Source organism: Drosophila serrata, unplaced genomic scaffold, assembly GCF_035046125.1.
Source record: "Drosophila serrata isolate PLE 108 unplaced genomic scaffold, ASM3504612v1 contig_382, whole genome shotgun sequence".
NCBI lineage: Eukaryota > Metazoa > Arthropoda > Insecta > Diptera > Drosophilidae > Drosophila > Drosophila serrata.
The window spans coordinates 8,986,876-9,013,684 of NW_028257280.1; the positions used below are offsets into that span (position 1 = coordinate 8,986,876).

A 26,809-nucleotide genomic window follows, 5' to 3' on the forward strand; every position below is an offset into this window, starting at 1 on the left:
CTTTATTATTTAAAATATTATTATTATTAATGATGAAAAACTAAATAAGAAGAAAAAATAATGTATTCCATTAGTCGGGTAATAATTTTAGGATCGAAGAGCAATCGCAATCACAATCACAATCACTTTCACTATCACCATAGATGTAAACAGTCGGGTGGCCGGGAACAGAATGAGTTCGGTGCGACTTCAGTCCTTCTATTTATACTCTGCGCGTAAAGAGAACAGAGAAAGTGAGAGAGAGAGAAAGGGATATCTCCAGAGAAAGGCAGAGAAAGAGATACAGAGAGAGATAGACATACCGAAGCAATTTGAGAGAAAGAGAGCGAGAGAGGGACAGACACAGAGATAGAGAGTTAGAGAAAGAGAAAAGAGAAAGCTAGAGTTAAAAAGAGACAGAGAGGGATGACTTCAAAATTGAGCAATTTTTTGCTAGATCTGTTGATGCTGATCAAGAATATATATACTTTATATGATCAGAAATGACTCCTCCACAGCGTGGCAAACTTCTGAATAAATTTATAATACCCTGCAAGGGTAGAAAACTAATAAAGTTAAACAAAAGCACCAAGAAAACTGCCAGCCAGAAACTCATTTAAGTGGATGGCCAGCCGATGGCCACTTGTTGCCTTCGTTTCCTAGCAATCAGAGGCGAACGTGTCACTCCTTACTGTCCAGGAACAGACTAAATAGAGGTACACTGGAAAAAGTTTATAATGATTCGATTACAACAAAGATTAAATAATTTTCTTCATAACAGAAGGTTTTCAGTATACGTTCTTCCTTTAAGCTTAATAGGTATTTAAGGCTTTGAACTAATTTTTTTCTTAGTGTAGTATGCTGCAAACCATGCCGGACCGTGCCTATAATCATCATCAACATTACCAGCCGCCTGCAATATGGAGCAATCACGTCCTGGACCCGAACGGAGCCTGGCCAGCGGCCCCTGCTTCGAACTGGAGCTCCAACTTCTGCTCCAACTGCTGCTCCAACTATGCTTCAATAAATGTCACTCCTCAAGCTTTGCATCTAAAAATTGATGACAATAATTTGTTGCATTTGCCCGAAGGGGGTGTGGCCAGCACCGATCGCCAGTCGCGTTTCAGCCCGAAATTGCCTTGGACAGACGGAGTTTTCCACAGCCTCCGCTTGCCGCTGTTGCTTGCCCCTGTTGCTGCCCCTGTTGCTGCTGCTGCTGCTGCTGCTGTTTTCAACACAATTTATACAAAGTGTCGCAGTTTTTGGCGCTTTGCATTTGTTGCTAACAGACTGCCCACCTGCCCGCCCCTATGGAGAGCCAAAAGCTGCAACGGTTTGCACTTTGCCGATGCAAAAAAGTAACATAAATTTCGTCATTTTGTCACAAGTCGTTTGTACGCGATACTCTTGCACCAAGAAAAAAGAAATCAGCTTCGAAATGAATAGCTTAAATTGTATTTAAAGGTATGATACTCTAAGCAGAAGGGAAACACATCCTCAAATTCTTTATAATAAAAGATAAAAATCACAACTAAACCCTTCAATTTCTTTTAATTTCTTCAATATACTTTTGAGTACCTCTTTTTTTCTTTAAGTGCCTATAGGCAGCAGGGATTAGAGGCATGTTACTGGGCTGGGCTAAGTCCAAAGCTGCTGATTGCAAAGCGATTTGCCGAATTGTTTCCCCACACAATTCCCAATTCCATAAAAGTCAACACACTCCTTTGGAGCCCGTTCAGTTTCAGTTCGCAGTTCGCTTTGATTTGATTTCGATTGCGCATTTTTCAATTTGATAAATTTATAGAGCCGCTGCGACCAAAACAAATCGCTCGCGATCCACGGCCAGGATAAGAGCCAGGAAATCCAATACACGCGTCTAATAACTGAAGGTGGATCCTCCTCCTGCTGCCACATATAAGTATATATGTTCCCTGGCTTGCCAATCGCCTTGTAAATGGCATCAATTGCGACCTTTTGGCATTCTTACGGAAACATTTCGCTAATGAAACCGATACCTCAAGTGTCAAGACACGATCCGGTTCCAGTTTGCCATAGGTTCGGGCCTGCGGTCAGTGGCTTCTGGCCAGTGGCAGTGGCACTGGCAATGGCTGCCTGCATTTACCACACTCTGGCCAAGTTATGGCAGCCATAAAAATGTTAAGCACAAAACATTTGCCACATTGGCACCTTTTGGCCCAAAAAATAAAATAAAAAAACGGGCAGAGCAAAAGAAATGCCCACTGAGGAGCAGAAATGGAGCACGCACGTGGCAAATGTCCCGGGGCGAAATTGGATGCCACTCTCCCGGCTCCAAACTCTTGACTCCCGGTTTCATATCCCAGCCTCTGTCTGGTATCCCGGACTTCTTCATTTGGGGTCGCAGCTGCAGTTTAGTTATGCGGAAGCTGAATCCAATCATAATTTGAAGACTCTTTTCGGCCACCTCGAGTTATGATGACTTTCAAGAGCAATCACGAGTGGAGGAGTCGGGGTAAAATGTGGTAGCCAAGCGATCCTATTGAAATGGGATACTTGCAATGATTTAGATTTAGATTGCTCGAGGATCATGTAAGGAATATAACTTTCAGTATCTATATCAGTAAAGTATAAAAATAAACTTAACATGTTAACTTTTAGGTAACTATTAATTCTAAGAAACAGATATTTTTATACCCTCTCAGGGTATGAAGGAGGCATTTCCGACCCTATAAATCATATATATTCTTGATCAGCATCAAAAGCCAAATCGATCTAGCTATCACAGGCTGAAAAAAAATTTTCAAAATTTTTCATCGCTTTTTAAGTGATTAAAATAGTCAAAAAGTATTGTCAAAAATTTTCCAAAAATTTAAATTTACTTAAATTATTAAATGAGTAGGCAGATTTATAAACCTAATAAAAACTAACATCGGAAAGCTTTCCGAATTGAATTTAATGAGTTTTTGGCTCAGTTATGAGTTTTTATATGTTGGATTTGTGGACTGTATTGTATATAAAAATCTTGATAAATTGATTCAAAAAGGCTTAAATTTTAATTTAGTTATGGTCGATCTTCAATTCGGACCTCTAACTCTTCTGCAAACTGCAGCGATTTATAAATTTCTCTCTTCAATTCCTCTTCTGCTATTTTAAAATCCGTTAACTTAGCTTAACTTTTCCCTCAATTTTGCTTATTATAAATTAAAGTTATATATCTGAATGAAATAGAAATAGTAATAAAGTTTAGCGTTGTTATGAAAAGGCAAAGCAATATAATCTATGCGAAAATTAACTTTTGTATAATATAACTAACAACCTTTGTTCAGCAATTTATGCGCACTTTAATTTTAACCAATAAATAACTTTAAAAAAAATAATGTAATGCCTAATTACTATTATCTTCATAGTATACACTTTTCTCTTGTATTATTTTTATTCATATTCATAATATGAGCAAGGTAATGTTATTCATTCATTTAATTAAATCAAAACTGGCTGAAATGTAATAAAGAAAATGAATATGTACATATTTATTTGCATTTAAGTGCTAGCCATGACGTTACTCTTTAAAGCATTTCTTTAATTACATCTTATAAGTCACAAGCTGCAGGCTAAGAACCCTTTATAATTTGGCATTACATATTTTTACTGATTAATTCATTATAAAAGCGGACAGCACCGAAATTAATAAAACCGAATAAATGCTGTTAACAACGCACGGATATGCCGGGGATGCTGTTGGCCAAAAGCAAAACACGTCAAGCAATCGTTCAAAGTTGTCTCGGAGCATGTCGGATTTGCTGGGATGTGTGGGCGTGGGGCAGCAGCAAACACAAAAGATCTACGGACACACCGGCAACAACATGCAACATGCAACACTCAACGGCAACGAGGACTGGACGCCCATGGGAGAGCACTGGCAAAAGGCAGAAATAAGAGAGAGAAATATTCAGCCAACGGCCAACATGTGTACGTGTTTAAACAAATACAATTTGCAATTATATGGCAAGCAAATCAAGTTGAAATCAGCATGCGATTTCCACCTGTGGCCGGCGTCATAATTCGTGGCTATGTTTTTGGTCATAAATCTAGCGATTTACAATTATTTTTCAGGCTTGTCTTTTTTTCGTTTTTGGAAAATGGAAAAGCGACGAAAAAGCAATGCCGAAATACATTTCGTGGCACAGTGGGACATGGAATGGTATGGTTCGTGTGCAACAAAAGGCAGCAAAACAACTGCCCCTAATGGCCATTATGGTCATTTCGTTATCACTGCAAAGCCAAACCAACCAACTAGGAAACGTTTGCTTGCCGCCATCCGTGATCCGCTGACAGTCATAAATCTGCATAGGTTTTGCAACTGGGGCCCCCCAAAAGAAACTCTAGACTCTAGGCTCCCCCTCGATATATTCGCACAAAATCGGAGGATGCGTATTATTTACGATGACGCTAACGAGCGACGACAGGTGGCGCTACGCACTCCTGTGCCATCCTGCTAGCACTGTGATAACGCAGTGCGTGGCTGTAAATTGATTTTACGGCGCCGCCCGTGTTGATGCCCCCAGGCAGTTGCCCCATCGTTGCATCGCTCCAGCGATCCATGCTGCATCTATCGCTCCAGCGACCATTCAGCTTGTCTAAATTATGCAAAAGACAAGTGAAAATTTGCGCTAAGCGGAGCTATATAGCAGACACCTAGAGAAAAGGAAATTGAAATTGAATTGAAATTGAAACTGAATTGAATTTGAAAACAAAATTGAAATTGGTTCGAAATGGAAAAGTGTACTTTATTTTGGGTATGAAGTTCCTAAAATAATAATAGTCTTAAAAAGGTATCTATATAGGATTAAAGTTATTGTTAAAATCAAATGTATATATTTTAGTTATCTTGCTTAATCACAAAACCCTCTAATAAATTCATAATTTTTCTCTGTGCACATTTTTTCAGCACCTTCAAAGCTCTCCCAATGATGCATATAGTATATAGTATGCATATATATATGTATATGAGTTATATAAAATCGGCTTGAGGGATTAGCCGGCCGCAGTATGTGTAATTAAAAGTGAAATTGTGGGGTCCTAACGAGTTTACAGCAGCTGCTAAATACAACTTTGCGGCTTGGCTGCACGAAAATAAAAAAATGAATATGTGAGATAGAGACCAACTCGAACTGGAGTTTGGCTGACTGCCTGCCTGCCGCTTGATTGATGGATGAGTTTGGAGTTTGTCATGCAAATTTCAACAGCCAACCGGGCTGGCCAGAGAACGGTTGATGATGTTGTCTCCAGGACAGGATCCAAAGCGTTAACGAGTGGCGCGTGGTACCTGGCCCAAAAGAGAGTCTGTCTGGCCATATTCTGATATCATAAATATGAAGCTGTTTTTATTAAAAATTGCCTGATGCCCGCCGAGACGTGGCCTAAGCTGCATTGGCATGTGTGTGGCATATAAATTGCATTGCGCTGGAATTTTAATGACAGCCTTTGGAAATTAATCTAACGCGTTCGCCGGGTAACAGAAGAGCGTTGACTAGAGCCCAGTCTCTAGCACTGGCACTGGCGACAAAAATGTTTTTCAAAAAATATTGATTTATTACATGGCATTTAATCAGAATTATATGAAATATTTTCTAAGGAAAACAATATTTTGTAAATATTATATGTTGTCCTTATTTCTAGAGAAGAATTCAGCTGTTGATTTATGTTTAACTGAATAATTTTAATAATTAATTCTTGAAGATCAATTAAATTTAATGAATATAAATGATGAACATCAATAAGGCAAACGATATTAACTGCACTTTTATATTTATTTAATTTCAAAATCATTATTCCGACTTTAGAATATCACTTTATTTGATAATAGTTTCTATATTACTTTCCCTAACATTGTTAACCCCAAAATAAAGTAGGAACTTCTTCTTTGAATCTGTTAAAGTAAATCCCACTTTCGTGCTTCGTTTTCCATAATCTCTTCAACTTACTGAAACAACATTTTCACTTATTTAAATGATTTATTTTCAGTGCAATGCCCACATCTTGTTTGCGGAACGAGTTTGGCAAAGTGTCGCAGATGGTGGTTGTTATTCCCGTTGTGCTATTGATTGTTTACTGATCTGCTGGGCCTCAGCTGGGGCCCTGCCAGTGCCGAGATAGATGGGATATGGATGTGGACTTCAGATCGAGATCGGGCTGTGGAGGCTATCCCAGGAAAAAAAAGCAATTGCTATTGGTTAAGTCTGGGGTGAGGAGGAGGAAATAAAGAAGCCACCGGCTGTGGATGTGCATGCGGCTTTGCGGCTCTGCGGCTTTCACTTGTCCCGCATTTGCATGGAAATTCCGCGCCAATTTCAGCGCAATTAATCGCACAGCCGAGTCCGATCTAGAGAGACGCCCCCTCAACCTGCAGCCAGCATCCTCCCACCTTTGGCAGTACCTCCCTCGCCATCTGCCATGTGGCATGGTACCATCCTGGCCAGAAACCAGTTGCAGCTCATTTGCATGGCGGCTTAATTAAAACGGTCTGTGGGTGGGTGAGATGGGTGGGCACCGGTGGGTTCGTTGGTGGCTCTTGGCCATCAGCCATCGCTTCGCTTTCTTCAACCAATTTCTCTCTCTCGCAGACACACACACACACACCGGTCCTTATTTATGAGAAAAATTCGTTGCACATCTGCCGCTGCTTCCATTTAGTCAGCGGCAAAATTTACTCGCTCATAATTTAATCAATGGCAAAAACAATAACCACAACCAACAGAAGCTGCAGCAGCATCAGCCACAGTCAGCTTTCATGGCCAAAACGGTGGCAGGAGTGGGCGGGCTGGCTGAGATGGCTGACGGGGTCTGGGTCTGGGTCTCGGTTTTAGCCATGGGAAAAGCCAGAGCGGAATCTCCTCCTCGTAGGCCATACCAGCTGACTGATTGAGCACACCAATATCCAGACGATGTTGAAAGTGTATTTTATCAGCTGCCACCGATCAGAATGTTAATGGCTTTGAGGAAATTAATTGAATCAGCATGTGTGTATCTCAGGCATTTAATTTGACCAGGTAATCGTATCTTCTAGACTTTCGATGGATGCGACGATAGCAAACGATAAGGAACTTAAGGATTTAGTTTAATTATTAAGATTAGATTGAAGAAGAACTTAAGGTTTTGAATAAGTAAGATATCTAGGGAAGTCTAGAGATTCGTAAAACATCTAGGGAAGTCTAGGGAAGAGACCTGCTGAGTTATGAGATTAAATTAGGAGCGCACAATGTTGAAGAGTGAAGTACAAACTACTTTTAATTGGTCTAAAGCAGCTCATTAAACTTGGCTAAAAATCAGTAAAACATTCTTATGAAATTCATCACCTCTGAAACTCATAACCTCGCTTAGAATTCAATTGAATGACAGTGCAATATTGTCAAGTGCACTTAGTCCACTTTATAAATAGAGTCAACTGTGGGCGATATCCAAGTACTTTTCCCTTCCAATCATCGTGTCAGTTTCTGGCTAATAGATCGACCATCGTTAATGCGACAATTGAAATGCTTTCGTTTTTTTTTTTTTTTTTTTGGTTTATTTTAATCCAGGCCAGAACGAATTCGGTGGCAACAAGCTGAGGAAATGGCCCGAACAACATAGCAACGAGCGACAGAAAACGTTGTCAATTGATTTTCTGCACTATTTCAATTGACCTCACCGCCAAAAGTTTGCTGTGGTTGTTGCTGCTCAGGGCAACGGTAGCCATAGGAGCCATAGTTGCCTGATGCTGGAATCGCCGGATCGTAGACAGTGCAAAATGAAACGAATTAACAATTTGATGTAACTGTGATTTTTTCGTTTGGTTTCTTTGGATTTTTTGTTTTGTTTGGACCACAGTCGCACACGCCCTCAACGAAGCGAATTCAAGAGAAATGCTTATCGTGCTTCAAAGAAATCCAGCAATACGAACGGCAAACAGCAACAGCAACGGCAGCGGCAGCGGCAACCAAAACATGAAATTGAAAATGCCAAACGCTAAGAGACAACTAGACAGACCGTACCCAACCCTTCTCCGGCACTCCGCCACTTCAGTACCCCAATACCTCCTTATTCCTCTGGCCGATCAACAATGTGGAGCTTATAGTAAAACTGTAACGAAACCCGATTGAACCCGCCATGGGTGGCGGTGGCTTTGCCGCAGTCACAGCACCACACAGTAAGAAAATATGGTAAATTTTACTAATATAAATCTGGATAAATATGATAGATAGATAGATATTACAAGGGATTGCCTAACAAGATATTTTTCATGAAATTTCAGGTTCAAGACCATCTACATATATCTTAGATTTATTATGTCAGACAAAAGTTATGTGAAAATAATGCAAACGAACAGCACTTGATGTGCTTAACGTAATGTATATATTAATGCAAAATAAGCTTAAGAATTTCAACAACTCAGGCTTACATTATGACCTTTATGTATTATACACTTAGTGCGTTTATTAGATCATTAAAAATCAAAGCTTTATAATTTTTATTTCCGTGCATAGCAAGAGCCACAAACATCGGACCTGAACCTGGGACATGGACAATAACATGTACCAAAAAATTTCATTGCTGGTGCTGCTTTTTGCTCTATGGCCGGCCACGATTCGGGCCAAGTTAAGTTAAAAAGTACAAAAAAAAAAAAAAAAACAAAATCTCTGTCAAAAATCGCTGGCGGGCAGCTGCAGGCCCAGCCCAAGCACATCCTCACGAGCAACAACACCAAGCAACAGCAACGGCAACGGCAACAGGAACAACAGCAGCAACAACTTCGACAACACCGACAACAAAAGGCCAAAAAGAAAATCAAACAACAACAACAAAAACGAAATAATTAATATGCCTCAAAATATCCCGGGCAGCTTTTATGACAGCCAGGGTTCGAAGGGAGTATTGCCGCTGCAACTGCAACTGCAACTGCAACTGAATCGGGATTGCAGCTGCACTTGGACGATGGCCGCCGGCAGCAGCAGCAGCAGCAGTTTAACTAACGGCTTCTGTGCTTGTTGCGCTGCCGTTTCCGCATCTCGGTGTCGCCTCAGAATGTGCACGATTTTCCCTCAGATTCAATTTCAAGTGCAGCAGCAGCATCAGCATCAGCAGCAGCAGGAACAAGAGGCAAGCGCCGCTATTAAGTCGACGACAACAACAAGCAATAACCCTAACCGATGGAGCCGCCAGCAGTGCAACGGCGACTCTGCCAGGTTGCCAGGTTGCCACTGTCTGCCGCTTCTTGCCGAGATTTCTATCTTTGATCTCTTACTCCACATGGAGCAGCAGCAGCAGCAGCGGCAACGTGGAGCATTTGCCGCATTATGTGGCAGGGCAGCCGGTGCTGTCTGCTTGTTAAATTGCTCATTTAAACCATAACGAAATGGTCTGTGCCAGGGGACAAGCTCCAGAGCATGTGCCTTCCTAGAACTAGTACACACGGTGAGAAAAAATATTGTTGCCATCATAACAATTTATTTAGGGACTTCTGTTCTCTTTCTAGGGAAAGTTTTAAGTTAAAATCTGGTTTTATTATACAAAAACCATTTGAAATGGAATATATCAAGATTTTTATTCTAGTTTTCAAGAGGTTTTATATTATTTTGTACTCTATTTTTCCCGCAGTGCCAGCACTTGTCTGCTCTCTCTCATCCTGTCATCAATGCGGCAGCGGTGCAAATTGCCCAAAGTCATGTGGCAACCATGTTGCCAATGGCATTTTTAATTAGCATGCAGCGGAAATTAGTCGAGTCCAATGCTAATGCCACTGCCAAAGCAATGGGAACCAAATAGATTTGTCTGCCGGAGGCTCCGGATTCGGATTCAGAATGCTAACATTTCTCGATTTGCGTCATAAGCTGCGTCAACATAAATTACGGGCTATGGAATTGGAATTTATCGGTGACATTGCGATAACGAGCATTGTGAAAATGGCTTCTCAAGTGGCACGACATACGCAATTATATTTGATATTTTTATGGCTTTTTGCTCATTTCCAGCCAGAAATGTTGACATAGAAAGCTGACAATAAGCGTCGGCTTAAGCTCAGTTTTTTTACTTTTGTTTATAATGAAAGAATTTCGTCCATAATTAACCAGATTGCCGCTGCGGCTGCTGGGATATCACACACCAATGACAGCTTAAATGTTGTCAATTTCTCAGCTTACCGGAGGTAAGCGATAGAGAGAGATCTTACTTTGTTGCTATTTGAAAACTTAAGAGGAAAACCCCACCTGTTTGGCCTGCATTTCTTTGCAGATTAATCTGCATCACCTGAGGTGACACCGCTTTGGTCTCGGGGGCACATGCCAAATTGGTGTCACAAAACCAAATCATAAATCATGGAAATTATTATTATTATTATTGGCCAGCACATCTCGCGGGTCTCAGACACATGTGAGCCATATATATATGTTTATATATATAGATATATATCTCTGATCGCAGAACAAGCGCCAAGCATCGGATCTCTCTTCTCTAGGAAAGGCCATAAATCATGACAATACCCCAAAGCCGGCTGCCCCGTGGACCCAGGCATCCTCCATGCTTCACTGGACAATCATAATAATCACAGCCGGCTGCAGTAGCAGGAAAAGCAGCAACAAAAGCTACTTACTATGTCTACGTCAAGCCGATATGCAACTGATAAAAGAAAAACTGTGTAGAAAATATATACACAACAAAAAAAAAATGAGAGACAAACCAAGCTGGCGAAATACCCTAGCTTTGGCTATCTCGAAACATGACTTTAGTCTAATATATTGAGTAGAAAATAGCTAAAGAAAAGCTTAAAAAATATATAGAAAAATAATGATTAAATTTCCGAAAATTAAACATTATCATTACTATATCCACTGAGGGCATTCCGTCTTCGTTGGACATCCTTAATCCACAGATTTTTTTCCATTGCATTGATTGTTTTCTTTGTTGAAGCTGCCGCCTTGGTCTCTCCCGCTCTTCAGCCTCCAAGTCCCACAACCCCCCCGTTTGGTGTCCAGCAAGCAGGAAAATTGACAATTGCGCACCTGCTTCATTTTCCTCTGCGGCTGCCGCAGAAACGGCAAGCGGTCAACAACAATGCCACTGCCAATGCCGCGTCATCGTCTGGTTAATGGCATTTAACGGTCACCAAAATGCCCGCTGTGTAGCAGTAAACTTTCCCAAAAAAAAAAAAAATTGCTAACAAAAAAATAGCAAAAAAAAAACAATAATAATAATAGAAAAATAGCAGAAAAAATCGACAAAAGAAAAACTATATATTTATGTGGCCATCGAATGCTGGTTTATGGATAATTTTAATACGAATACCCGCCGAATGGGTATTCAGAGTTACATTGTAGTTCCCCGATAATTTGCATAATGCTTGGGATATATCCCTCGGACCGGCATAAATATTTCATAAATTGCATAAACCGCGCATTTGCTCTAATTGTATGCTAATTCGGCCATGCCCCAAATAAATCAAAGCCAGTTGAGTGAGTTATGAGTGCGGATTTTGTGGCTATGGATTTGCTTTTGCTTTTGCCTTGTGACTTGGCCTGGCTTCCAGCAGCTGGTCGGCATCCTTTGTTAAAGGGGATCGGTCCTAATTAAAAACTGCTTATGGAGCCTATCAAACGGCCATCATTGGGCCAATTAAGCTGCTGGGGAAAAAACTATATATATACGAAATGAACCTGACCGCAAGATCAATGAGTTGTTGATGAAGTTGTTTTGATAACAACCAACGTTAAGAGTCCCGGCCCTGCCTTAGAAAACGTGCGCAATTTATCTAAATCAGTGCACCGAAAGAGAGCTCTCCCCCTTTCTCCATTTGGCCACATGACAATTGGCATGGTATCTAAGACTAGATACTGCACTGAAAGAAATTTTCAAAATGGATATATAGGAACATGTAAAATAATACAAGGAATACTGAGCGTCTTAAAGTAAGTATCACTTTTAATTAAAATTTAATTACTGATCAATATTCATACTTAATTTCTGTATATTTACAACTCAAATAATAATGTAGTTTAAATAGTTTTCAGCTGTGTTACCACTGATCCCCAGTTGGGCTCTGTTGAGCCAAGATAACCATCATAAATGCATTGAAATGTCATTGCCAAGTTGTGCTATCAGTCGGTGGCTACCAAAAATGGCAATGGCCAGGCGATGGCGATAATAACCAGAAGGTTGGTAATCCCAAATCGATGGGCACGGCCTCGGACTTCTCGTACCGTTACCCTTTATGCAATTACAAGTACGTGCAATTGCATCCGAGCTTAATTAGAGCCACATACATTGCACAGGCACAGGCAGAAGAGGCAGGGGGCAGGGTTTGGGCCAGGAAAAGTTAAAGGAAAAGAAGGAGCCAGCAGCGAGCACTTGACTGCCCCGCTGACTGACTGATGATTATTTATCACCGTCGTGAGTCGTGCGACAATGACACGAGATAGCCTCGAGCAGCGGCAGCAGGAGCATCGTTAGCAACATTTTGTCTGCCACCAGTGACTGACACAGGGGCTGCCCCCTCTTACCAAGAACCATGTGGACAGTTGGCCAACAAAAGAGACAGACAGACAGAAGCCAGACAAGCAGACTGGCCCGGGCACTCAATCTTTCAATTTGAGCCGCACTTCAATCAGTTCGCCTCAGTTCAGTTCAGGTCGGTTCAGCGTCATCATTTTTGGGCTGACATTCTGTGAGAACGAAATTAGTTTTCAATCAGAAGAAGCGCATAGTAGATTGCAAGTACACAGAAAGAATTAAGAGAGTTATCAGTTACTTAATAATGAATTTTAAACACACATACTTCTAGCAATGTGTATGTGTATAACACATTTTGAAGACCTTTCTGATTATGATAGGAGATTCAAATCAATAGGAATACTTCGATATATATTGCCAGAAATTATGCACTCAAATTATTTACAGTCTCTTTAAAAAGAAATATTATATTTATAGGTTTATTTAACTTAAATCACAACATTTAAATATTTATATACATATCTCCTTAGTATCGCATTAATTATCATTATATCTATATTACCAACCTTTCCTAATTCAAATGTATAAAGTACTACCAACAAGTTGGAACAATTAGGTCAATTTTTTATTTAATAACCTCTAGAGGACAACCAAATATACAAACATTCATAGGTTAATAGTTAATACCCTGGAGGCTGGCAAAGACCCCTCCCTTAGCCATTGAAAGATATATACCCTATAGGCGGAGCGTTGCGCTTTATTAGGGCATGCCTAATACCCGATTTCCAACCAATTTGTTCTATGCGGAAGTTGTTCGTACACCGACAACAACGAGTCGCGTAGTCAATGCAGCGGAACTAAACTATTAACGCCTCGAAATCGCACGAAACTCGTACATTCTAATGACTTTATTATGAGCAATGCGGGGCAGATACCACACCGCAACCCCGGAGTCATAAGTTGTTACAGTTGATGTGGCTGCCGCCGCCGCTGCTGCTGCACCCACCGAAATAGTGACGTCAGGGTGCGGCGTAGTCATCGGCGGCTCTAAGCCTTTCAAGTGTGCAGTTAACTGAAATGAATACCGGGCCAAATCCACATCTACAACCGAACCCATGCCGGAGATCAGGGCACATGACAGTATATCAGTTGACGTTTCTCGGCTGGCGTTGACAATTATTTATGGTAATAAACAGTTCCGCTGGAGCTTGGCACTCTGCTCTTCTATCGCAGATACTAAATCCCCAGATCCAAGATCCCAGATTTGAAAATATGTATTCGCTTTTACGAAGCCCACATAATGTGCCCCTCTAATTGCTGCAAAAGTCGATGTGTTACAATAACCATAAAATGTTGCGATTTCCACAATTGGATGTATATTGCAGACAACAAGGAAAATTATATATACCAAAAGGGGAGGGAAGGAGAGGGACCAGAGGTGCGCACAAGAACAATTTACAATTTGTAAGGCAACCGAAGTTCGGTTTCATTGTCAGGCAGCCAAACAGCGAATAAATGGCAAAACAAATGGCCGGTGTCTCATTAATGCCACACAATGGTGGCAGCCAACGGCGTCCAAAATATGCAACATTCATCAATCACACAGCAAGCGAGCGGTGCTGACCTAAGCCGATATATACACAGGGAGAAAATGTGATTGAAATGGCACAGTAATGAAGATATATTCGTTTTTGTTGTAAAAAGTATTCTTTTATATTCAGTTTTTAATGGGAAATATATATCTAAATATTTGCTATGAGTTGTAAAATACTCAAATACATTCGTTTTCATTTGGATATATGATAACTTATGTTTAAAGTAATAACAAAATATATAAATATCGTAAAAATAAAAAAATATCAAAACAGGATCATAGTATCAAAAAAGTATTTTTATAAAAATAATTCTATATTTAAGTATTTACACCTAAAATTATTTAACAAAACAATTGAGTTCAAAGGTTCATTATTTTCTTCACAAATTCCGGTCTTTCTCCTCAATGATTTTATGAAGTATCTGTACTATAAATCGTAAAATAAATGAAAACCCAAATTACGCAAATAAATTATACATTTAATTATATTGTTCAACTTGTCTGTTAAAATTTATTTCAAGTGTTAACTGAACGGAACGTGCCGCACTCTGTTGGCCATTCTGCTGGAATGGGAATGAGTTCACGCGCTGCACTTGAGGTCGAAAATGGACGGACATGGGACGGACAACTGTGCGGACTGACGCTGTGCGGATTGATTTGCTTGGCGCATTTTCAAGTCAATTACACATATTTGTGGCATTTGCGGCAATTGAGTATGAAAACTCATGCGGTGGTGGGTCGCTCGTTCGACCAGTCGTAGGTGTTGGCCGTCTGTCTAGTTTATTTGTTTGCGGCTCGATTTGTTTGCCAGTGTGCGAATGTGGCATGCCACAACATGGCAAAGGCGAAACGACGAGAAACAGCTTTTGGCAACAACAACTCTCAGCATGTGTCCGCCCACAAAATAGAGTTGGAATCGCCGAGGTTGGGGCTGACCAAGTGAGTCACGTTGGCAGCCAACTCGAGCGGGCCATAACTCATGTCCCAGTCGCAGTCGCAGTCCCAGTTTCCCTTGCATTTGCACAACCCCGACTGGGAAGCGGTCACCAAAGGGTTAAGCACGAGGAGCTCTTATCAAAAACAGCTGATCGGGGAGCGATACCCCAAGCTTTGCCCCACAACACAAGAGTGTGATAAGAAAGCTCCCACAGGGCGCATGCGTAATATTTTTGTGGGGAGAGAGTGCTCCATGATAAGAGAGCGTGAAACTACCGTGAAAGCTCAGTAACAACAACAAGTGAGAGGGAGAGAGGGGGGGGGGGGAAAGGGCTCTCCCAACACTTACTCATATTTTGTTTACCAGAGTACATGAGTAGGTTTCAATTGTTTTATTTTTCTTTACGAGTTTGCTGGTTTGCCGGGAAAACCTCAACGTGAGAAATTTCAACTTGGAAACTTTTATGGGAAGTGCAAAATAATATGAGTAACTAACTATGGGAACTACTCAAATTTCAAATTTCGTTATAGGAAAGTAGACGCGTTGTAATTGATTGTTTATTTCAATTGTTATTGTTACATGCTAAGTTACAATGGAAATTGAACAAGTTTGAAGTGCTACTAGTTTGAATTTTTGTATGAATATTAATGAACCCTGAAGGTTGATATTAATTTTAGTTATTTTAATACCGAAACAAGGAAACTTAATAATATCTATAATAATAATATATAACTTAAGTAATAAGTATTAAGTTTTAGAAATTATAAATTATAAGATAAATTAGCAGATAATTGCTTAAATATAATAAGACATCTTTATAATATTTGCAATCTCTAGGCGAAGACAAAATAGTTCAAATAATATATTATCATATCCAAAATGTGTGCCACATTTATCTCTTAACTCAGTCCGTTATAAATTTCTCTAAATTATAAATATTAACTTGAGTTTTTAAGTTTTCTTGACAAGTGCTTAAATAAATGTTTAAAGATCTATTATCAGTCCTATCTAATCGCTTTTGTTTACTCATGAGTAAACACTCCTAATCGCAGCACTCAACGATCTGCGAGGGATATAATCCAGATGCAATCGCACCTATTTGTCGGTGCATTCCTTGAACAGATCATTAATCACCCGATCGAGCCGATTCGTAACTCAATCCGTTGCATTTCAAAGATAGAACCACATACTTATTTATTTATGTTATTTGTGTGCGCTTGGCAACAAAAGGCATGTTTCCCTTGCAGCATTCTTGGACAATGATTGCCACTATTTTTAATTCAGTTTGCTCTGAACTGTGAGAGAAATGTTACACAGAGAGGGAATTAATGAATGTTTTCTGTATTCATTAGGAGATGTGTTGATAATAAGACTTTTACCCTTGAATTTCTGAATGGTATATTAATTAACAACATAATACGCTGCAATTATATACAATGTTCCAATTGAGAAAATTATTTTTGATGTTGTTTACACTTGAAATATAAACAAAAGTGTTGAGAATAAAAGAAAACATATAAAATCGTTTTTGAGCGAAAGCAGAATCATGTGTTTCCAAAAAACAATTATATATTTCATAAATTAATTATTTTGTTAGTATAAAAATATTTATAAGTGGGAGAAGGGAATGATTTAAGAAGAGTTATTTAAAAATAGTAACTTAAATGTTTGAAAACTGAAACTAATTAAAAAATATAATTAACTAAGTGATATAATTATAATATGTTATTGCATCCTTTACAAACATTTTTATATAATACTTATTCCCATGGAAAGTACTAGTTTAAAAATGATTTTTAAACTGGTAAATTTGTTTAAATATTGTATTTCTTTATTTCTACATTCACAATGACCTTCATTTAAAATCTAAGTGCATTGCTCCCCAATTATTTCTCACCGTGCACTTACTCTCTTCTTCTGACTGTGCGTCTGTCAGTTTTGCACATGAAAATACGTAAACAAAGGCGTATTATCGTATCGTTCCGATAAACAACAAACAAAATTGTACTTGTTCTCTCGACGGCACTCTCTTTCTCCGCCTATTTCCCCCCCTTCTCCATTTCTCCACTAAATTTTCTCCGCTCTTTCGCCCGCATTGTGAGAAGCAAAACAATCAAGTGAAAGCGCCCGAGCAAAAGCCAAAAAATGTATTGTACTGAAGCTCGTAAACAGAGACAAAAATGGGAGAAAACTTTCGTCGAATACAGAGCCCAGCAGGGCCCATGAGCAAAGTGCACGGCGCACACGGTGGCGGCGGCGGCGGAGAGAGAGAGAGAGAGTACGAATAGTATCGGGAATTATTACGGAACTACGGAGTGGCGCAGACCCCGGGGCCCCGAATTCATCAGTCAGTCGCATGCGAGAGACGTTGTCGGTCGGAGTGAAAAACGGAATCGGTTACGGGAATCCCCGTTCAAACTCAATCTAAATCTCAATCTGAATCTCAATCTGAAACTGAATCGGAATCGGAGTCGCAGTCTCGAGCGGTGTGCGGTGTGGGAAAATGCTCTGGATGACAGACAGTGAAGATGTGCAATGTTAACGCCAACGAGATGTCACATAAATCGCCGCGTAGCCCAATGAGATTTATTCAATCAACGAAGAAAGTCCGCCCACCAACGGAAGTACTATATTTATAAAGTCGAGAAGCGCATATAGCACAAACCAAATAAACTAAGCGAAAAGGTAAAAGCGAAAAGTTGTGCTGTTGTAGAAAATGTATCTGCGATTGTGTGTATATATATATAGAGTGTGTGTATATATGGGAGTTCACACGTACATGTACGAACACGCCTTTTAAGTGCACTAAGCAAAGTGCCAATAACAAATGTGTGAAACCCCGTTGTATTCTGGCAAAGGGGAAACCCCAGACGGGTAATGATTTGCCAGACAAAATGGTAGTTGGATAAATTGGTAGTAACATGCATGCATTGACACCCCCCCCCCCCCTCTTACTGGTTTTTGGCCAGAATGGTCGTAGGGTCAACATCCTTTGACCCAATTATGGGTTAGGAACTGCACAATCTCTGCTTGCCAATTGGCAATGTGGCGTCTGCTTTTGTTGTTGTTGTCATTTCTGGTGTCAAGCCGTTTATAATGTGCCTCAATTTCCGTTTGCCATTCTTTTGGGCCTGGCCTAAACGCATCCCCCCTTGCTCCTCGCTCCTCTTTTCTATCCTCACTGCTGACACGCCTCAGAGTTTTGCAAGCGAAAAATTATGAATAGCTTGACGGTTAAAGGGGGGTAAGGACTCTGGGGGGGGTTAAGGATTGAAGGCGTAATCAGGGGGGGGGGGGGGGCACAATGGTGGTGGGCGCGGCAGAGCAGGCGCACTCCTTGCAACTCTCTCTCTCTCTTGTGAACCAGCTCGCTCTCGGTGTCTCTCCCACTCTCTTCCTGCTCACTCCTTTCGAAGGATGTGCCTAACCTACCTTTTGTCGGATTTTGTAGTATGTCATGTAGTAGCATAAACGGTGTGTATGAGTGTGCGTGTGTGTGAGTGTGTTTGGGTGTTTGTAAAACGTTGTGAGAGGGAGTATGTGTGTAAGCAGGTTGTTGCCGCCGTGTATTTATCTCATTGAAGCATTGAAATTGTGGCAAGGAGCACGCTTCCAGACGCCCGTAACGTGCGTTATCATTTCGTATTTCAAAACCCTTGAAAGTTGTTGAGACTATGGGCCTGAAAGGGTATCCCAAATGACTCACTGTACTGCAGTTCTCATAACCAACTGATCATTCAACAAGTGATTGATTTTTGTTTAAATTATCACATTACACATGTGGCAGCAAATTGTAAATTATGGTGATAGGTTTGTAAATAAAAACACTTGAGTGTTTATTCCAATAATAATCAATGAGACAAATGAATCATCGTATTGAATTTCTAAGCTTCTGGTTCATATTTCCACTTTTATGAAGATTCAAGTCCCACGGTGCCTGCGGGAAATATCAAAGATACTCGAAGATATTTCAACGCGTGAAAAACACTTCATCAGGGGCCAGAGCTCCTCTCGACACCATCTCCTTCTTCTTTTCCACCCACCAGCGCCTGGCTGGCTCCTTGTCTTATTGTGCAATTTTTTTAATGGCAAACCCCTCCCACTCTCTTGCCACCGAAGGGGTGGCAATGGGCTTAAGGGTGGCCTAAATGGAAAGACGGGCTAAAAGTCATTAGGGCTAAGAGGAGAAAAGGCGACCAGGCAAGCCACAAAGCCGAAGGCGTTTTAATGAAGCACACTTGACAGTCATAATTCATTTGCAGCAAATCAACTCAGGGCTGTGCAGACAGACAAGCCGCCCACATCCTTTTTATGAGTCCTTGTCGTACAGCGATTAGGAGTGCAGGGAAGTCCATTAATGGGAATCCATTACCAAACGGAAAGAAAGAATTCTCTAAAGCAAAGGAAGGACATTTTAATGTATTTCCAAAACACTAGATTTTCTGATTTAATATCAATCATAAACACTGGCATTAATGTAGGATATAATTTTTCTTCCCTTTAAAGCTTCTCTCCACCATGGGCAAGGATCAGGAGTTCCTGGAAGCGGCACGCAATGGCAACATCTCACACATCGAGAAGGTGCTCACCCAGAAGGCCAAGAGGGCAGGACCTTTGGCCAGTTTGCGTCGTGGCACTGGCGTGAATGTTCAGGATAGTGGCGGTTACTCGGCCCTGCACCATGCCTGCCTCAATGGTCACGAGGAGATTGTGCGACTGCTACTGGCCCACGAGGCCTCACCGAATCTTCCGGACTCCCGGGGATCCTCACCACTTCATCTGGCCGCCTGGGCGGGTGAGACGGAGATAGTGAGGTTACTCCTCACACATCCATATCGACCGGCGAGTGCCAATCTGCAGACCATTGAGCAGGAGACGCCACTGCACTGTGCCGCCCAACATGGACACACGGGGGCGTTGGCTCTGCTTCTAAACCATGATGCAGACCCCAATATGCGTAATTCCAAGGGCGAAACACCGCTGGACTTGGCCGCCCAGTACGGTCGACTGCAGGCGGTTCAAATGCTAATCCGCGCCCATCCGGAGCTAATAGCTCACCTGGGTTCAGAGGTCGTGGAACGGGGAACACCATCACCCTCGTCACCGGCCTCGCCCTGCAGGACCATCTTTCCGCACACCTGTCTGCACCTGGCCAGTCGTAATGGTCACAAGAGCGTCGTCGAGGTACTATTATCCGCCGGGGTCAGTGTTAATCTACTGACTCCCTCGGGCACCGCTCTGCACGAGGCAGCTCTTTGTGGCAAGGAGAATGTGGTGAGGACACTTCTAAAGGCTGGAATCGACTTGGCGGCCACCGACAACGAGGGACGCACCGCTTTGGATATTCTGCGGGAGTTTCCACCGCATGTCACCAAACATATTGTGGCTGTGATCAACAGTGCGTATGAGTGATATGTGTGTTTAATTTCAACTAGTTTCAATTATGATTCAATGCTTATTAGGACACATTTACTTTTTGTTTTTATTCATCTTTATTAACCGCAAATTAATAATCTTACAAGTTTTCCCCGCATGTCACCAAACATATTGTGGCTGTGATCAACAGTGCGTATGAGTGATATGTGATTTATTTCAAATAGTATCAATTATGATTCAATGCTTATTATGACACATTTACTTTTTGTTTTTATTCATCTTCATTGACCGCAAATTATTAGTCTTACAAGGGAATAGAGCAATTCAATTCCCGATAATGATTTTAATTTTACATTTTTATATATGGTTCAACCTCATCATTAGGTGGCTTTAGCATATCTATTTTCTATTTGCTTATTGAATAGTAAAATCTCCTGTTTCCCCTGCAGACTTTCGTAATCAAATGGACACCGATGAGGGCGATGAGGTGATCTACAGGCAGCACTCCGGACCACCAAATTCCGCACGTGGCCAAAACAAACACCATTCACAGCAGCAACAGAGCCACAGCAACCACTATCACTTTAACTCCAACAATCACTTGCTGAATCACTCGCACTCGATGCAACAATCCGGATATAGCAAACAGCGTCTGAGTGCCGGAAATGGAGGTCCTTACAATGGAGGAAAGTCACTGGATAGTGCCCTGCAGCCGGAGGATCGCTTCTACCAGGATCTCAATGCACACTCACCGCTGCACAGTCAAAAGTAGGAGCACAACTTATCATATTATTACTAATTTTTGGTATAAATATTTTTTAATTAATTAAATTCTTTCTTTTTTGCAGTGACATGGGCGGTGGCTACAGTGTCAGTCCCTCATCCTCGCTTAGCAGCTTTGAGCCAGCCTCGGTATCGCCTCGTTCCCGCTGCTCCACCGGTGGCATTGGGCAGCCCATGCAGATGAGTACCTTTGCCCCGGCCGGACCTCCAAAGAAGCCACCTCGGCGAAACCTCTCCGTTTCACCCACACACGCTGGTCCCGGCGGGCAGCAGTTTAGCTACAGCTCTCCCTCCAGTCAGAGCCAAAGTCAGAGTCACGGCCATGGCCATGGTCAGGCTCAAGGTTATGGTCAGGGCAAGCAGCAGCTTCGACGTCAGCCACCCAGTGATAGTCCTTACTCCCACCAGAGTCACGGTAGTGTAGGAGGCATGAGCTTCGATGAGACCCAGTTGCGGGAGCGACAGAGGAGCGATCGTTTATATGCCAGTGCCAGGCAGAGCACCCGATCCGCCATAGCCGGTGGAATGAGCCTCAGTTCCAGCAGTAAGTAATAGAAAGATTTTATAATTTAATATGATCAAATAAATGTACTTTTAGATGACATGCTCGATCGGCAGTGCAGTAGCTCGGAGTTGAACAGCGAGACGAGTGTGCCCAATTCCAGTGGGGAATCACCGGCTCCGGCCACTAACTCCATGAAACGACCAATTCCCGCTCCTCGAAGTTCAACTACCAAGCTCTCCAAGGAGCTCTTGAAGTCTGCTGAAAACGCCACCCTCAAGTCGTACAATCCTAATCGCAAACTCAAGCGAAATCGAAACAGCAGGTGAGCAACGTTTAAAACATAAAATAGGATAGAAATCAATAGTCGCCATATAAATATTCACTATGAAAACTGGCTGCATTAGGACCGAAATTGCCTCTTGCCTAACATTTCCAGTAGTGGCTATAAAAAAGTTTATTATGTTCCATAAAATTTTGGTGTAGTTTAAATTAGCTTCTCGGTAAATACACTAAAGTAATACATGTAATAAAACCAGCTAGATGACCTAAAACACCTTGTAGATTTAATTATGCATGTTGTTTAAATCCAGTGAGCAGCTATAACTTGGCTTCAATTTAGGGAAAATTGCATTAAAAACTCGATATAATATAAGCGTTTAATTTAACATGGCTAATCGATATGCCTTGAGCTATTCATAAAGAAAAAGTACTTTAAACTAATCGTATTTTATTTAGATCAGAAATAGGTATCATTATTTATCGTATTATATAATAAGATATTATCCTTAAAACATTAAAATATGTATTAATAAATATCAATCTCTTATTTTCAGTGGTGCAAATGCGACCAGCAAATCCAATGGCGGAGAGGAAAACTGTGAGCCCAAGCAACAGATCCCCAGCAGTCCCACTCACTACAAGCAACCACCTACACCGGATCATCCGCCTCCTAGCTCCAGCCAGGCGGAGCGAACTATCCATGAGCGGATCCGTCCGTTAAGCCAGGAGTACAAGCGACGATCCGCTCTGCTCCAGCTGCAGGCGGCCCAACAGCTTATGATCGAGACAGGTTCATCCCCATCGAAGTTGCTGCCCACGCTAAGCACCCCAGGATACGACTACGATGACACTGTGACTGTAGTGCCCCGCTGTCCGGCTCCCTCCTCCGGATCTCTGAGCTCCAGCATCTCATGCTCTGATCACAGCCTCTCCCATTCCACCGACTATGTGGAGGAGTTTGTGAGCGATGTGCCCTTTGCAGGACTCCTCAAAGGAGCCTCCCAGCTGAAAGATCAATGCGAAGTACAGGTGAAAATAGAGGAGGAGGCTCAGCAGCAGCAACAGAGTGTTCCCCGGGTGCGTCCACCCATTCCTAACAAACCCACTGTGCCGGAGAGAAAGTTCGTCAAACCGCCAACAACGCCAACCAATCAGCAGCAGCTGCAACCCGTGGAGGCCAATGGCAATGCTGCCACAGAGACAGTCACAAAACCTCCCAGGTCCCCCTCGAAATCACCCACAAAATCATCTGGAAAATCGCCAGCTAAGTCGCCGGCAAAATCCCCTGGAAGTGGTCACTCGGCAGCCCGAAACTCCATAAACCTCCTGAGTCCCTTTAATGCGGAGGAAGCGCGTAAAAAGATCTCCGAGATCATTGAAAACTTTGGCAGCGGTATCCTTAACACCAGCATCACACCCACCCACGACATTGAGCTGGATTTCGAGGATATGGAGGTGCCCAATGAGCGACGTGAGCTGGCCACACGCCTTCGTGCAGCTGGATTGCTTCACCTAGAAAGGATGCTGTTCGAAAACGGTTACGATAACTACAAATTTGTGGTGGGTTTCGGAATTAATTAATTTTTTAAAGTAAGATGCTAATTTTAGTGTATTTTTCTCACCAGCACAATGTATTTGAGGAGCCGGATATTGCTCTGCTCCATATACCCGAGCGGGATGCGCCCAAGCTGCTCCGCTTTGTTCAAAGTCTGCCACCAGCGGAGTTCCTGCCACAGGTGCCTCCCAAGACCCAACAGGAGAACAAGCAACAGGGAGTTTCCTCCTTGCAACAGTGGCTCCACAGCATCGCCCTTCCCGAGTACCTAGAATTCTTCAAGTAAGTTTTATAAATTAAGAAATAAAATACTTTGATATTTATTTTATATTTCTATATGTGCAGCAAACATTTGTACAATACCATTGAAAGCGTGTGTGGAGTGTGGGATGTGGAGCTACAGACTGTGCTGGAGATCAACAAGCTGGGCCACCGGAGACGCATCCTGCAGTCGCTGGCCTTTATTCGACAGATGCGTGACAGTGACTCCAAGTCGCTAAAGACGCCTCTAGGCGAAAACAACGAAACCAATCAGCTGACAACGAATGGCAACGGCACGACCAAAGAGGCGGTGGCAACCCGAAATCCAGCTAATCCTGTTCAGCATCGCAACTCTATCACTGGCTATCGCAAAAGCCGGTAAGATTTACGAATTATAATATAAATGAAAACTAATTAATATTATTACTGCTAAAGACCTGCACCGCCACCACCTGCTCCGCCGGCAAGAAAGACAGCTGCTCTTCAAATACGAGCTCCCTCGGAGCTGCTGCTAGGCCTTCCGGCCAATCTAAGGACCACCGAATGGCGCCACTCGGCGAACACTTTGCTCAACGAGCACATCAATTACGAGGTTCAGGTGAGTTAGTTTATCATTTTTTATTAACAATTCATAATTAACTCCTTAATTTTCTTTCTTTCCTCATGACAGTACCTCGGCTCAACGGTTGTGAAAGAACTACGTGGCACAGAGTCCACCAAAAAGTCCATACAAAAGCTGAAATCCTCAGCGGAAAGTGAGGCAAAATCGGGATCACCACTCTCGCTGTCCATTTGCCATCGCGGGGTGGAGTTTATTGATGTGAACAGCAAGGTAAGTTATCAAGGATGTAAAATATAGAATAATGAACTAATAGATTTATTATCTCCTATAGCGCACTATCTGTGAACATGAGATACAGAACATCAACTGTGCCTGCCAGGATTCCGAGGATATGCGGCACTTTGCCTACATTACCAAAGAGCAGGACCTGCACTACTGTCACGTTTTCCTGGTACAAAGCACAGTGAGTACTACGATTAAGATATGACCAGGATATATATATGAGATTAATACGTTTGTTTAATTTGACCTTACAGAATCTGGCCAGTGAGATAATCCTGACCCTTGGCCAGGCCTTCGAGGTGGCCTATCAGTTGGCGCTGCGCGATGGTATCTCAAATACACCGGCCCTGCTCCTGGATAATGGAATGCTGCAGGGCGAGTACTGTGGAGGGAAATAGAGCGAGGACCTGGCCGCGGTTCAGGCCCCAGGAGAGAAACCATCACCACCGGCGATAGCACCGCCGGCGCCACTCAGGCCAGGTCACAGTCTCAGTCACAATCTCGGTCGCAGTCACAGTCGAAGTCGCAGTTTGTGCGCCAAACTATTATGCCTCACCAACTTTGGGGCAATGTTCAAGTTGTAGTTAGACGAAAGGACTTTTTCTAGGGCAACTAGTAGTTTGTAGGCCTCGCGCATTTGACTTTTATACAAAGGGAATGGGTTTTTTGTATTTATTTAACTATTTGAGAATGGCCAAAGAAACAACTACAAAACGAAACGAACAAAAAGACTCACACAATCAACAAAAGGCACAATTTTTTCCAATTAAGAGAAATGCACCAAAAAACAAATGAAGGCTTTTTTAGAGCTTCAATACTTCCAGAAATAACCAGAATAGCTTTCCTTTCAAATCGAGTTTATTATGATATCGATCATTTTGCGAGGAAGAATTATCATTAGACCATTTTTGCAGGGCAAGCGATTGCCTCTCAATCTCGAAAACATATTAAAATATTGCATTTACGTGGGGGCGGGAAAAATCAATAATAAATGAAAATGTTTTAGCAAATTTTTAACTCATAGACAAGGGAGAGGAAAATCACGTTTTGGCAAAGGAGCGAGAAAATTAAAAAAAGAAAATATTGGCTTATTATACAATTTTATTGATGTTGAACGCTCCATGTTTCATATAGGGCAAAGGATTAAATTGATATTAAAAGCAATGCTAAAATCATATCCCGCATTCGTACAGATCTATAACCTATTGGCTAATTACATTTACTACATATTATATACATATATACATACGACTAACTCCAATATTGATATGTATGCGTGTTGTTATATAATTTTTAATTGATCTATCTATTTAAGCGAATCGAATCAAATCAAAGGACACAGACAACGCATCAAGTTATAAGCAAATTATTGCTTACAAAATCGTAAAATCAATTGATTACATCGAGCTGATCAGTCGGCTGCATTTTATATGTATTTATATGCTTTTGGGGAATATTTTACGAATTTTTAAGAGAACTTTTAACTAGTCCCTTAGTTGTTATGTAAGCATTTATCAAAAATCACTTGTGTATTTGCATTTATTCAATGGTAAAATGTTTTTTATTTAATTTAAGGCCAGGCCTTGTTGTTGTTAAAGCCATTCTTTTGACTTGGTTTACCTAATACCACATATATATGTATATTTTACTCCCAATTAAGATCCTTCTCTATCGATGTATGCAAACGCTTTAAATGTTAGCCTGCTTGTGGTACAACGGATTCCATTAAGTACCTACCTACTCAATACAAAATCGAAATCGAAGATAAATACCAAATAAAAAATCATCTTAATCCAATACGATTCTCTGGGCAGCAGTTTATTATGCCATAGACACGCACACGGTAAATAAATCAATTTTATTAAGCTATGTATACAACAAAAAGTCGTACTCAAACAGTCTAGCCCATAACTAATGAAATTTAAACAAAAAAGAAACATTATATATAAAAAAATTGATAAATTCAAAATTTTTAAGTGTTTAGATCCGGAGAATGAAAAATTATAATTGCAATGGAGTGGAAAGATGGAGAAAAAAAACCAAAACAGTGACAGATACTAAATAAATACATAATTAACTGAAGCTACAAGTTGTTTAACTCTTTCGAAGGGGTCAGGCCTCCTTTTAAACGCCTCGTGGATGTCAATTAAGGCCGACTTTCCCACAGGCCAAATCCGGGGATCACGGGATACGGGGATCTTGACCAGAAAACACACACACACACACAGAGAAAGAGAGAT

The 26,809-nt window shown here is 41.5% G+C and overlaps 1 protein-coding gene across 1 annotated transcript; it reads left to right on the forward strand.

Moving 5' to 3' along the window:
* Positions 1–17,160: 17,160 nt before the first annotated feature.
* LOC110185490 (uncharacterized) lies at positions 17,161–26,366 on the forward strand. Its single transcript, XM_020954385.2, has 12 exons — positions 17,161–17,651; positions 19,473–20,364; positions 20,792–21,110; positions 21,191–21,669; positions 21,724–21,952; positions 22,464–23,469; positions 23,535–23,746; positions 23,810–24,103; positions 24,161–24,323; positions 24,396–24,557; positions 24,619–24,750; positions 24,824–26,366. The coding sequence occupies exons 2-12, from the start codon at positions 19,485–19,487 to the stop codon at positions 24,965–24,967; spliced, it is 4,020 nt and encodes a 1,339-aa protein (XP_020810044.2). The 5' UTR covers positions 17,161–17,651; positions 19,473–19,484; the 3' UTR covers positions 24,968–26,366.
* The last annotated feature ends 443 nt before the right edge of the window (positions 26,367–26,809 follow it).